We start from the raw sequence: 14,714 nt of genomic DNA on the forward strand, positions 1-14,714 counted from the left end.
CTGATATTATTTTGATTTAGTTTAATAACAAAACATAAGTGAATGTGCTTTTCCGCCTAACCAGCTTTACTGAGGTAAAGTTTGATTTTGATTCTTGAAGCCTGTCGACAACTGTGCTCGATTAAGTGTTTGTCTTTATAAAGTTTTCAAACTGGTGAATGACATGATCTAGTGTTATATCTAATAGGTGCGCGTTCATGACTTAAGAAGGCGTGACTTTGGACGACAGGGGAGGGATTGAAAATTTCTAAGCTATTATGCTGATGCTAGCACTCTGGCAGATCACCTACTGCACCTTTAACTACGTATAATAACCCTGGTTTGAGGCAAATGTTTGAGGATCATTTATATGATCAAAACCATACACATCCTTATATAAGCTTTATATTTTTAAGAAAACCATGACTTTTTTTCAGGATTCATCAAACAACAACAACAAAAAAGAAGCAGAAAAAAACACATAATTAATTTTGTCATGATCATAAAACTAACAAAGCAACATACATATAATGTGACATGGAAGACTGAAGAATAGTATTTACAAAAATGCAGAATTGCCTTCAAAGCATTAAGTGACATTTTAAAATATATTTCAATAGAAAACAGTTCTTTCAAAAGCTAATAATATATCACAGCAGTACTATTTTTACTATACGTTTAATCAATCAAATGCAGCCTTCATTTATTTATTTACCATGATTAATGGAGACTACGGTCTTGTCTAAAATGCTGATGTGTTTTCTCCACACTGATTAGCCTGAAGAGAGAACGCAGAACCTAAAAGCATTTTCCACTCTCTAACATCAGTGTTAATTCATCAGTGCAGCTACAGGTCTTTCCTCCAATCACCCTGCTCTCCTCAGAGTCAGAATAAAGGCTGTGCTGCTGAATACTAAACACGGATCCTGCATCTGGGCGGCAAGACATGCCACGCTGCTCTTTTCTTGATTCTAAAACGAGATTTACAGCCCACACAAGAGCGCAGACATACTCTGAGCCAGAGCAAGAAAAACACCCAACACTGAGGGATCTATTGCTAACGTGAGAGGAATCTGAAAGAAGGATGTGTCGAAAATTGTTTACAACCTGTCCTCAAGAATGAGTTAAGAATTAGATCATTTAAAAACATAGTAAATGGAAAAGTTACTGAAATAAGGGGTAAAAATAACTTTATATCTGAAATTCATAGTAAACAAACACAGGAAGTAATAGAGTGAATTAAACATGAAACTGCAAATAAGACTAAAGTTTCCACAAGTTATTAATTGGACTAGATTATTATATTTAATGATATTTGATCACGTCTTTAGCTGATTTAGTTTTTTACTTTTTACAATTTCAGCTAATAATCTGAAAAACAAACAAACAAACAAAAAATAAATATATTAAACCACAAAAAATAAAAAGACAGAATAAAATGATTAATAAAAACTACAATAATTATTCAGTGACACTAATGTAAAGGCTTGTACACACCGGGACACTTTTGTTTTTGCTTTGTTTTTGCTTTTAGTTTATTGAGATGTTTTTCTACATTCGAAAGCAGGTGATTTTCATTGGTGTTAAATAGAGTGAACACGCAAAACCACCCCCTGACATTAGTTGGCGTTTAATGAACTTGCAAATAATGATGAAAAGTGAAATTAAACTCACCATCAAATACTATTTGCTACTCTCCACTCCTACTGACATTATTGTGGTTGCGGTTATCATACAGCTCTTTGTGTTCAGACACTAATAAAAAAGAAGCTCCACAATCTTGCCTCTGTGCATCATTTTGTTCAATGAATGAAAGTGAAAGTGGAATCACCAGCACTGTTTTGTGCTTGAATGTCGATTAATAGTGTTTACTGTTACTTCAGTAGCTCCAGGCACTTGAACAAAAGTGGCAATCTGATTGGTGGAAAAGTTTTTGATGTGGCGGGTCAAAAAAAAAAAAAAAAACGAACATGAGGGGTTTCTTTAAAAATGACACTTTTATGGCTGGCGTTTTGCACAATCACATTAGCGCCCTTTGTTTAGTCATTAGGTGTTAAATGTCAATGAAAAACAGAGCAAAAAGCATGCTGGTGTGAACGGTCCTTTAAGCCTGATTTATACTTCTGCGTCAAGCGCATGCATATGCTACTGTACGACGTAGCCTATGCATGGACGCATAGCCCTCGCCGTGGCCATCGGCAGTGCTGAAGCACACCTCTCATAAATTGACTAACAAACATACTAACGGATGAACATTTAAGGTGAAGTAATACTGAAATGCTAATAACTATATGCTAACACAAACAAGACCCTGCAAGAAGGACTGTATGGTGCAAATTAGCTTACTAATTACTCAAATCTGAACTCCAGATTTACACAACTTTCTATTAGAAATTCCTAGTAAACAAACACAAAGTAATAGAGTGAATAAAACGTGAAATAGCAAATGAGACTAAAGTTTCCACAAGTTTTTAATTGGATTGTAGGTAATTTTTTTTTATATTAAATTTTAAATTAATTATTTGATCTCGTCTTTAGCTGATTTTGTTTTTTTACTTTTTATTATTTCAGTTGGTAATCTGGAAAAAAAAATATATATATATAAATACATTAAACCATAAATAAGCTTCCTAATCACTCAAGTTTGAACTACAGACTTAGGACTTGTTTGAAATAACTTACTAGCATATATCTACAGGTAAAATCCGCAATATTAAATATACGTCTACATGTATTTCTGTATAATAAAATAAATTGGATTCGATCTTCCATTACGTTGGATTAAAATGAAAATTATTTATATGGAGCAGCTATAGTAGCACTTGATGGATAAAGCGTAGTGAGATCATGTGATGTATTTTGATTGAAATGGTTATCATGGAATATTGCCAACTATTTTTTTTCATCACAAGGTACATTAGTCATATTGTTCCCGAGGCTCAAACAGCAGAGAATGTTGCTTGCAATGCCAAGGTCATGGGTAACATAATATACTGTGCTGTACTCTGTAATTAGAGAATCGGTATTCCAGCAAGAAACAAAAAAAAACATGAGATTTGATTGGATCCAGCAGCCTACCATAGCAGGTGTGTTTGTCTGCCTTGAGCTTCATGAGGTGTGGACAGGCACAGGAGAACGTTTGGTTGTAGTTAATGAGGCACAAGTGAGAACATGGACCCTTCCCGTCATTTGCTGCACATGGGTTGGGAGCTGCAAAGAAAGAAGTGCATGTTAACTAGTGTTATTTTTATTTAGCATTTTGCAAAATATAAGTCACATATAAATTAATTATATAAATTAATATTACATTGTTGTGAGAAAAAAAGCAGAGATGACAAATCAGCTTACAAAAAAATTATAATAATAAATAAATAAATTAGCCATTTATTCACAGACACATTCACAGAAATCTTTAAATTATACTAATTTAAACTACTATATATATATATATATATATATAAAATCAGGGTGCTGCATAACATTTATTAATATATTAAACTACCCTTTAATTTAAATTAATTTGAATTTTTTTATTAAAATTTTTATTTTTATCTAAAGTTTTAAGAAATGTGTTGTTTGGTTCTCGCAGTGTTCTTTATTTTTACATTTCTATTTAGCTGTAATTTTTTTAGATACAATAATTTTAGTACTTATATTCCTATTACATTATGCTCCAAAAACAAACCTTCTAATCGTGATTGTACTGTACTGATTTAATACATCTTTAAAATGCTAACATAACAGCAGTTATGTTAACTAAAGATTTTAAATTTGTGAATATTTCTTAAAAGATTAATAAAGATTCATTCAAAGATTTTGTTCCATTTGCAATGCTTACAGATGGAACAAAATAGGGATGCTCAAAATAACCGATTAACCGTTAACTAAAAGGGTGCGTTTTTAACCGATTGATGGTATTAGTATTATCGGTATTGGTATCAAACTTTCAATTTTTTAAGTTTGGCTGCATAAGGGGCTGATCACACCGAATGCACTTTTTGCATTGAGAGGGGCATCTTTTTAATAGTTTACTAACGCCCGCAAGTGTTTTGCACACTGCTTATGCGCTCCTCACGTTTTTGCCCACTGTTTAAAGTTATCCAGGGCTGTATCAATATACAAATCTTAAATTTTACGATATTATTAAATAGTACAATTATAACAACATAAAAAGTGAGACTTCTGCACAATCAATACCTAGCAGATTCAGTCGTCGCCTAGTGACATAAAAAAAGAGCACCTCACACTTTTATTTCTTATCAACAAGATAAAGGCAGTGTGATGCATCTCGTGTTTTTGGAACGTAAAATCGTGTTCGCTGTGATCTGCCCCGAAATGTGCAACTGCAACAAATATTTGTTAATTTGCGGGACGGTAACACATGCAACCAAACATGCCTACAGACATATTTTGCCAGAATAGCAAAACGGAAGTTGAATAATGCAGCCAAACCAGCGCTGATGCTGATCGCCTCTGATGCTGATAAAATTACAGTTATTAAGTGTTTTTATAAAATATTCATTTTTAAATTGCATTTTTAAACGAATCAAACAAATCCAAAGATTTTCCTGATTTTTGCATAATGATAACTCCAAACAGGCATTTATTTTACAGCTTATAAAACATGCATGCAAATTAATGCAATATCATATGTACAAAACAAAACTGTTTACAAACAGTCAACATACGCGCGCGTTGTCATTGTTTGTCATTACATGCGTGCGCTCATGAACAGCGAGTGAGAGGAAAAAAAAAAGCTGAAGCTCAGAAAGTAGAACCAGACACTCAAGACATAATCTTTAAAATAATGATTTTGTACTTAAATGTAAAAAGGTTTTGTGGTATAATTATAGCAGCAGGGCATTAACTAAATGCTTATTTTCCATGGATCGCTCGCTTTAAGGTAGCCCCCTATTATTATTTGACGGAAGACAAAAAACATACAGAAAAAACAACCTATGGCTGTTCTTAAAAAGGATCAGTCAGTGTTTTTTGTTTTTTAATCTAAATTCGTCATTTAAGTGAAATATATCTAGGGCAGAACTGTTTATTTTATTATTTTTATTTAGTTTATTCTTTTTTTTCTATGATGTTGGAAAAACTGCAGGTGCTTGAAAATGTTCTGTTGTTAATATCTTCGCGATGTAAAATAAATCAGTATTTTATGCAATATTTATGTGTCAGAAACAAAATAGACACAATTTTATTTTTTTAATTAAATAATAATTTAAACCAATTAATGGTTAATATTCGATTAACGAGCAGTGGTTGTCGGTTAGCAAAATTAACACAAATGGGCATTCCTAAGCAAAACATGTGCAAATAAAGAGCCGTCTTTATTTCAATGTATTTTTTTTTAACCAACTCCTGCTGCTTCTCACCCTGAGGTTGTCTGGATGGATGAAATACTTGAAGGTCAAACGGCTGAGTGTTTGTTCTCTGGACTACAGTCACGTTGTGTCCCGTCCACTTGTTGGCCCTCGCCAGAGTGTTGGTTCGCCAGTCTGTCCAGTACACTTCTCCTCCATACAGGGTGACGGCGAAAGGGTGAGACAAGTGTTCATGACCTCGCAGCACCTCGATCAGGCCCGAACCATCATAAGCAGCAGAGTAGATGGCATCAGATCTAAAGATGTTCATTTTTAGAAAAATCGCATACATCACATTATGTATGTTACTTCATATGTTAGTAGCAATAAAGTGTGCATACCTGGCATCAATCCACAGGATACGGCGCTCGAGGTAGTCAACAGTGAGGCCGTTGGGCCAGCCACCAATCCCAGTCTCTTTGTGAATAGTGCGACGACCCTCCCCACTCATAGATGCAGCTTCTATCCTGGGTGAGCTCGCGTCCCAGTCTGTCCAGAACAGAATTCTGGAAGAAGAGACATTACTTGTACCAGCATCTTTTTTTATTTAGTTTTTTTTTGCTTGTTTGCTTAAAATAAAGATCCCAGTTAACGAACAAAAAAAACAACAACTCATAAATAACTTAATTACTTGCTCATTAAAGGAACTCTGTATTGACTACTACTGAATAAAATAGTGATTTGAAAAAAGTCCTGAATGAATGATTCAATGACTCACTCACCCTCTAATAAAGGTTTCATTTGCTTTACTGCTGGATCTTTCAAATAAATGATTTAATGACCATCTCGAAGATTTCAATTCAATAAATCAGTAGATCTGAACTTAACAATTAACTCAATTTACTTCATTACTGGATGCATCAGTGCTTCTGAACACATCTCTTTACATGATGATTCAATAACTCATACAAAAAGAGAGTTGCGTCATTAAAGGAATGAATCAGTAGTTTTGAATAAATCTGTTGAATTAATTATTTAAAGACTCAATCAAGACTTCAATTGCTTCATTACTGAATAAATGAGTGCTTTTGTGGGAATTTTAATGAGTTAACGATTCAATATTTACGAACATAGACTTGTAGTTCTGCAAATAAACAATGCTTTTGAATTAATCTCTTAAATTAAGGATAAAATTACAGATAATTAAGCAGTTTCTTCATTGCTGGATGAATCCGTGCTTTTGAGCAAATCACTTGAATGATTCAATGACTCAATTTACTCACTTTATCAGAGTACTTATGTGACTTTTGTAACAGAAATAATGGTACTGCATGACTGAAAATACAGTGCAGCTCTTTTATAGCAACATGTCAACTTGTTCTTTTTGAGTCAAACACAGCTCTTAGGCATTTGCAATAAGATGATGAGAGTCTTTGAATGTCTTTTAATGACTCTATACTTAAAAATGTTATTCTGTCATTAATATCATTGAAAAACAACATCAAAAGGCTGAATGTGTTTTACCCATCTCTTGGGTCGAGTGCAATGGCACGTGGATGCTCCACCTCTCCAGCTAGTAAGGTTGTGCGCATGGTACCATCCAGCTTGGCCACCTCGATCTGATCCAGGTTACTTTCCACCCAGTAGATGTTTCCCGCAATCCAGTCCACTGCCAATCCCTCTGGGGTGGCCAAACCATACTGGATCACCACCTCAAAACTGGTCAGAGCTGAAACACAAGACATGGAAAATTTATATATTTATATATACACACTACCGGTCAAAAGTCAGGGGCCAGTTTTATTGTTTTATTTTCATTGTGTTCATCAAGGTGGCATTTATTAAATGTAAAAAAAGTTAAATTGTTAAATATTTGTTAAAATTTTAAGTAAATGCAAACTTAATGTATGTAGTTTCAAATAAAATTAATACTGCAGTCATTTCTTTTATTACTATTACCATTACCATTAAAAATACTAATAATACTAATAATAATAATAATAATAATAATAATTAATATTAGAGTGATTTCTGAAGGATCTTCATTCTGGAGTAATGAAGCTAAAAATTCATCTTTAAAATCACTGGAATAAATGATTAAATTAGATTATAAAAGTCCTTTTGAACATTTTTTTTATAGTGCAATAACATTTCACAATTTTACAATTTATATTGCATTTTTTGATGAGTTAAATGCAGCCTTGGTACGATAGGGTCAATACACAATGCCATCATTGCTCCATCAATCAGAAGGTGCTTAAAGCACACAACCCCAGAGAGCAGTGACCGTCAGACAGTTTATCAAGGATGCACTGCTGGTTCGGGTCTCACTATAGTTGTTAAACTTGATATTTAATTCATCTCATCTCTATCTTGTCTACTGAATTTATTAGGCAATGTGTCGCTGTGTCAGTACACTGCTTCAATTTTTCACTTTTATGCTTGTACTTAGTAATTTTAGCAAAAACCTTGAATACTGTTGGTTGTGCACCTTTTTTTACCAACTAAGTTTGTCGACGCTATTACAATGACACAGCTCACTCTGCCTATTCATGCCAGAGTTGCGCAGAAATATTGATTGACAGGTGGCAATGTGTGTGTAACTTGGTTATGGGTAAAGACCATGCGGGTCAGGTAGTTGAAACTGTAGGCTACAATTAATTAATTTGTAATGAATTAATAAAATAATTATAAATAATTAATTCATCGCAGCCTACGACGACGATGCCATTGTTCATTGCGATGTTTCACATTAGACATCGTACAATGCCAAATTGGTCAACATCGCTCAACCCTAAGCCTTTGTAAGCACGATAAGCTTATTTTAAAACATTTAAAAATTGTACTGATGCCAAACGTTTGACCAGTAGTTTATAAAACACTTCAGTGTAAGTTAATCTTTTTACCTACTACAAATTAAATAGGTCACAGTATTGTAGCGTAAATATAAATGATAAATTTGCTAATAATAATGAACATTAATACTTGTAAACATAACAATGTACATAAAAATGTGTATTTAATCAAACACTAGTATTATGATATTTGATAAAGTCTAAATGTAACATTATTACATTATTCATCCTTAAAACAATTTTTAAATTTACTTGCTGTAAAGGTAGACCAAATGGAAAAATAAATGAAAATGAAAAAGCTACAATTTCACACTGAAAAAAATAAATAAAAATTAAAAAAGGTATTAAAATCATATCATGCTTAGTCTTCACATATAATGCTTAGTCTTTTTACTGTTAGTCTGTTATTTATCTGTAAGTGCAGGTAAAAGTTTTGTTCTAAAAAAATACAAATAAAATAGGTATTTTCATGCATTTTACAATAGCATCAAACAGCCTCCTTAAAATAGAAAACTGCAAACTAGAAGCTTTTTTGCCAAAAGTTAGTATATTGAATAAAAAAAATCATTTGATTGCTTCCAGGCTGAAAGCCATACAAGTCGAAGCTGCAATAAATATTCCCCCACACTGAGCTACAGCCATGTGGAAGAAAAAGGAAAAGAAAAAATCATTCTCAATCAAGGCTAGCAGTTCTCTGATCTGTGTGAGAGAGAGAGACACTCATACAGAGCAGTAATTAAAGGTCCAGAACAGCTTTCTGTTGGGCTGGAAACAGCAAAGCTTCTCAGACGGGGGTTGAGAAACAACACTTTGTTACTTTGTTTTAGCGCTGGCAGCCTTTACAGCCATATTTTTACTCTGTCAAAGACGACAGCAGGGATCTAGAACTTGGACAGTGGTATCGTATCTATGGAAAGAGCTGTTCAGAGAGAGGTAGGTGTGTGTTTGGAAGCAGCATGGTGTTTCTGACACTTTACTTTTACTCTGCCTTTAGTCACGCAAACTAGGAATGAGTCAAATGGGTAAAGACAGAGAGATCCTGTGCTAGAATCACACACAGCCTCAGTTAGACACACGCTGTGGTTTTGTGAACCAAAAGCAGTTGTAATAATTACTGACTACATTGGTATGCTGAAAGAAACAGAACAATGTGGGAAAACACTGAAAAACAACAAAGCTGATGCGAAGCTTTAAAAGAAGAGAATACAGTTGAAGTTCCTTTACCCCAAACTTTATTGTTAACTTTAAAAATGTATTTGTTTCATTTTCTTAACAATTAGATTAAAACATTGATGCTATATACTTTTAATTTAAACATGTACTGTAAGAAAAACATAGCATCTTTTAAACCAATATACTTCTAAATAATATTTTTTTATTTTAAATTAATAAGCAAAGTCATCAGTTGTGATATCACCTATTGCAATTGACAGCATGTAGCTGTAAGCTTAATTTTACCAAGAATAAACAGCGATCATTTTGGTTTAGGAACATCCACTCTTGCAGGACATTTCTAGAACACTAATTTACCTCCGTTTTCTGACAGCTTTCCCCGATAGATCTTGTCTTCTACCACATCGGTCCAGTAGAGGGAGCTCTGGTTGAAGTGGAAGTCCAGGGCAATGGTGTTGCGCAGTCCTGGCACCAGCACACTGAACTCACCCTTGTACAAGTCAATCCGACGGATCTCATGTCGGTTGGAGAAGATGATGAAGGGCTTGAATGGATCTAAAAAACAAGGACAGGAAAATATGTCATTTTTTCAGTCCAGAAAGCCACAAGACAGAACAAAAAATTACAATTTGGAACACAACAAAAATCTATCCATTTAAATCTTCTTCAACAAATCTGTTGGACGTACAGCTCCACAAAAGACAAAACATGATTAAATAATTAGCAAAAAGTTCTCCAAATGACCTCTGCACTGATTTTTTTCATTCACATATGTTTTTATGAATTTGTCTTTTGTGCAGCTTTTAGTTTTTCTCCTTTCTGGAGTGAATAAAGTGTCATGGTCAATATCAATTTGTAAATACTTTCAAAAGTATCTTAATGTTCTCCATCACTGCATTTATTTCAACAAAGATATATTGAAAAAGTAACAGTGAGATGGCAGATTTAGACGTCATATACTATAGATAATGTTTTAAATTGGTTCTAATTCACAAAGTCCAGAAAGTCACAAGACAAGACAAGATCAATTAAAAATAATAAATAAATTGCAAAAATGATAATGAAATGAAAAGTAATTATTAAGGGAATAAAAAGTAACTAAAAGGGAATTATTTACTCATCCTCATGGCATTTGTTTTGGAATACAAAAATATATGTGCTTTATATGAATTAAATGTACATGTCTTCAAAATATGCTTTTGGGGAAAAAAAAAGCAAAGAAAAAAAATTCAGGATTTTGTCCATAAAAAAATTTGATTAAAAAAACCTATGGTTCTAGCTGAGGAACACTTTTTTATCTTTTATTTTTAGAAAATGACAGATTGTTTAGCTATAAGGTAAGACCCCAACAGTATTACTCAGCTAGGATCATTTGAAGCCCTTTGAAACTGCAGATTGGTTCAACAGTTTGAGCACTTCTGTGATCTACTATATGAAGATACAATATAAAACACATACATTTTTATATAAAAATATACAAAAATCCTGAATGAAAAATCAATGAAAACAACAGGGATACTGTAATACATCAATAATTTTTCTTTCTTACCCGTGCTCTTGCAGCTCTCTCCATCAGGCCCGAGTGCCCAGCCCTCATAACAAGCACACTTGACTGTGGCCTTCTCCTGCACACAGCGCTGGCTGCACTTCAGATGCTTGGCGCAGAAGCTCTGGATCTGGCAGGTCTTGTTGTCAGTACCCAGCTCCATGCCAGCTGGGCAGGAGCACAGGACGCCCTCACCGGGAGCGATGGTACAGTTATGGCTGCAGCCTCCATTTTCCACCGTGCAAAGATCTAGGAGAGTAGAGAAAGAGACAGAAGGGAAAGTCGGGATTGAAAGGGTGTTTGTGAGTAACAAGACTGTTGAACAAAAAAGGAAATAAACAATGGAGAGAACATTCTTATTTTATTTGAATCCGAGCCTGAAATTTGTGTGCGTCTCACGCTAATGGGAAACACAAGTCGAGTTAGCTTTGTGCAAACTGTGAAAGATTTAAAGGAATAGCTTTCACAAAAATGACAGTTGGGGAATTATTTACTCACCCTCATGGCATTCGTTCTTGGAACACAACAATATCTAAGCTTTTAAATCATCTTTTACCAGATCTGTGGGCGGTCGAGATCCATAAAAGGCTAAATGAAATGAAATTATATAAAAAGCAGTCCGTATGGCTTCTGGACTGTATCATCAAGACTTCTGGAGCTGTTATACAAAATAGTGAGAACAAATCACTTGGAACCAATCTTCTAGAATTTAATTTTTTTTAATTAAATTTTTAATTTGTACGGATGTATAAATAACAAATAATAACTTGACGTTTAGTTGATCATTTGGTATCAGAAGTGGCTTATTTGAAAAGCAAATGCCTCTAGATGGCACTTATTTTATTTAAAAATATATGATCATGTCTTGATTTTTAATTATTTAATGAGGCAGTAAGGTCTGACTTTGCTTAGACAAAAGTCTTGTCACCTAACAGAAATAATGATCAGTATAGAATATACTGAAAAAGTCATGCTGCAGTGGAAAAAGAATTAATATTGTGCATGACTCCCATGAGCTCATCAAGATTCTTTGGATTCCTTTTCAATGCCTCCTCTTTCATCTTACCCCAGATATGCTCAATAATGTTCATCTCTGGTGACTGGGCTGGCCAATCCGGGAGCACCATGACTTTCTTTGCTTGCAGGAACTTTGATGTGAAGGCTGAAGTATGAGGAGCACTACCCCGCTGAATAATTTACCCTCTACTATGGTTTGTAATGTAACAGGCAACACAAATGTCTTGACACCTCAGGCTGTTGATGTTGCCATTCACTCTGCAGATCTCTCACACACCCCTTACTGGATGCAACCCCAAACCATGATTTTTTCCTTCACCAAACTTGACTGATTTCTATGAGAATCTTGGGCCCATGCGGGTTCCAATAAGTCTTCAGCAGTATTTGTGATGATTGGAATGCAGCTCAACAGATGATTCGACAGAAAAATCTACCTTCTGACACTTTTTCAAATGATCGACTGGAAGTCAAGATATTATTTGTTGCTGGGATTGACAATAAGACTTTTGTCAGGTAGTGTACATGTATATATATGACGTTTATGGAGCTTGAAGCTGTAGAGACTATAGATTGTCTCTATATGATAATCTACATTGTTTAAAACATTGAGGTTTGTAAGATTTTAATATAAAGTTATTAAAATATAGTTTTATATATATATATATATATATATATATATATATATATATATATATATATATATATATAGAGTTACTTAATACATAGTTTTTAAAATTAGTTTCTGCACATTTCATGTAATTTATTATTATTTTTATAAATTCATTCACTTATTTAATTTATTATTATTTAAAAAAATAATAATAGTTATTATTATTATTATTAAAGTTATTATTAAATCATTATTAATTTATTAAAGTTTTGCATGATAACACCATCCTTTCACAATCATTCTAAACTGACTATTTGGTGCTCAAGAAACTCTTATTGAAAGTGAAAAATGTGAAAATATTATTGTTATCAATGTAAAAATATGTAAACGCATGTTAACGATTCCTTGATGAAGAGTAGGTTGAAACACCACTTATTTAAAATAAAACCTTTAGTAACATTATAAAAATATATTTGTTTATCAATTTAATGAAGCAAAGGTGAAAAAAAAAAGTTTAATTAATTAAATATATTACTGAGCCTAAATCTTTGAATTTCAAATGACACAAATTGCACCCAACACATTTAAAAGTGGCCTTGTTTGTGAAGCGTGTGTGTGCCTTACTACAAAGCTTCTCATCTGAGGCATCAGGGCAGTCATCCTTCCCGTCACACAGTTTCTCAGGAGGAAGGCAGATGGAGTCATTACTGGCACAAACGTGATGGGAGAGCTTGCACTCCAGAGCCTCACAGTTTTCTTCATCGGAGTTATCCTCGCAATCACTGTCCCTGTCGCACACCCAGGCTTTACTGATGCAACGAGCTAAAACACACACACAAAAAAGTCAGATTATTTTGCTAAATAGTTTCTATTAAAGGGATAGTTCAGCCAAAGATGAAAATTTACTAACTATTTAGTCATTTTAATTGTTGTTTTTTTTAATGCTGATCCAGAAAGAAGATATTTTGAAGAATGTTAGAAACATGTAACTATCGAGTTCCACAGCAGTGAAAACAAATACTATGGATGTCAATGGTTACAGGTTTACAGCTTTCCTCTGATTATCTTCACTTATCTTCAACAGTAGAAAAAAATGCAAATATATGACTGGAAGAGTGAGTACAAAAAGAGCAAATAATGATGAAATTTAAGTTTTGGGTAAACTATCTCATTTTTTGGAAATTTAACTACAATATTGCAAACTAAAGCATCAGCAAAGTCAGATGTTTGTAACATAAACACATAACTAACCCAAAATAACAGCTTTTTGTTTATTTCATAACAAAACAAATGGCTTTCCAAAAGAAACTATAGAGGTATGTGCCTTATTTCTGCCACAATTTTAGAGGAAAACATATCAAAATTTTTTTCCTTCAAATGAAATTGAACAGGATAACTTTTGAGAATGACGATCCATTTTTAGGTAGTTTCAAAGTGCTCCATATGATTGTCGTGACATATTAGGATGCACATTTAGAATTTAGACTTTGTTCACAAGAGGTTGTGAAAGACACAGTGTTGAATGTGTATATGTACACAGATCTAAAAAACATTAAGAGACCAACCTGAATATTTTCGCTTCTCTACATTCATTGGTGAATTTTTAGTTAAAATAATTATAGATTTTGCTGGAAAAGTCAGACAGGGTCATACAGATTATATTGAAGTTGTCTAAATATGAATTTTAGACCCTTTAATGAAATGCCAACTTCATTTGTTTGTATCAAGCATTTCCACAATATTCTGGAATGTTTTACTGTAAAGCATAGATTTTTCTTCAGCTGAAGTAAGAAATTCATATCTAGTTTGGATGATTTTTCATTAAAAAGATGGTTCACCTAAAAATGAAAATTTACTCACCACATACTCAGATTTAAGTGGTTCGAAATCTTTACGAGTTTTTCTTCTTCTGTTGAACAAAAAAGAAGATACTTTGAAAAATGTTGAAAACCTGTAACCATTGACTTTAATACTATTTGTTTTTTACTATGGAAGTCAATTGTTACAGTTTTCATTTTTCCTTAAAATATCTTCTTTTGTGTTCAACAAAAGAAATTAATCCAAAAAGGTTTGGAACCAATTGAGAGTCAGCAAATAGTAAGTACATTACAATTTTATTTTTATATACACTATTTCATATATACAGTTGAAGTCAGAATTATTAGCCCCCTTTCGACTTTTTTTTTCTTTTTTTAAAAATATTTCCCAAATGATGTTTGACAGAG

At 33.3% G+C, this 14,714-nt stretch overlaps 1 protein-coding gene across 2 annotated transcripts in view; it reads right to left on the reverse strand.

Annotated features, from left to right (window-relative positions):
- The window catches only part of lrp1ab (low density lipoprotein receptor-related protein 1Ab), a 236,023-nt gene that overhangs the window by 75,393 nt on the left and 145,916 nt on the right, over positions 1-14,714 (reverse strand). For both annotated transcript variants that reach the window (XM_005162219.5, XM_021469971.2), the window contains exons 22-28: positions 13,114-13,311; positions 10,866-11,111; positions 9,674-9,871; positions 6,813-7,017; positions 5,690-5,854; positions 5,361-5,605; positions 3,058-3,189 (exon numbers count right to left, since the gene is read on the reverse strand). In XM_005162219.5, the coding sequence (XP_005162276.1) occupies positions 3,058-3,189; positions 5,361-5,605; positions 5,690-5,854; positions 6,813-7,017; positions 9,674-9,871; positions 10,866-11,111; positions 13,114-13,311 (1,389 nt within the window). The remainder of the gene's footprint in view (positions 1-3,057; positions 3,190-5,360; positions 5,606-5,689; positions 5,855-6,812; positions 7,018-9,673; positions 9,872-10,865; positions 11,112-13,113; positions 13,312-14,714) is intronic.

This window comes from Danio rerio, chromosome 23 (assembly GCF_049306965.1).
Source record: "Danio rerio strain Tuebingen ecotype United States chromosome 23, GRCz12tu, whole genome shotgun sequence".
NCBI lineage: Eukaryota > Metazoa > Chordata > Actinopteri > Cypriniformes > Danionidae > Danio > Danio rerio.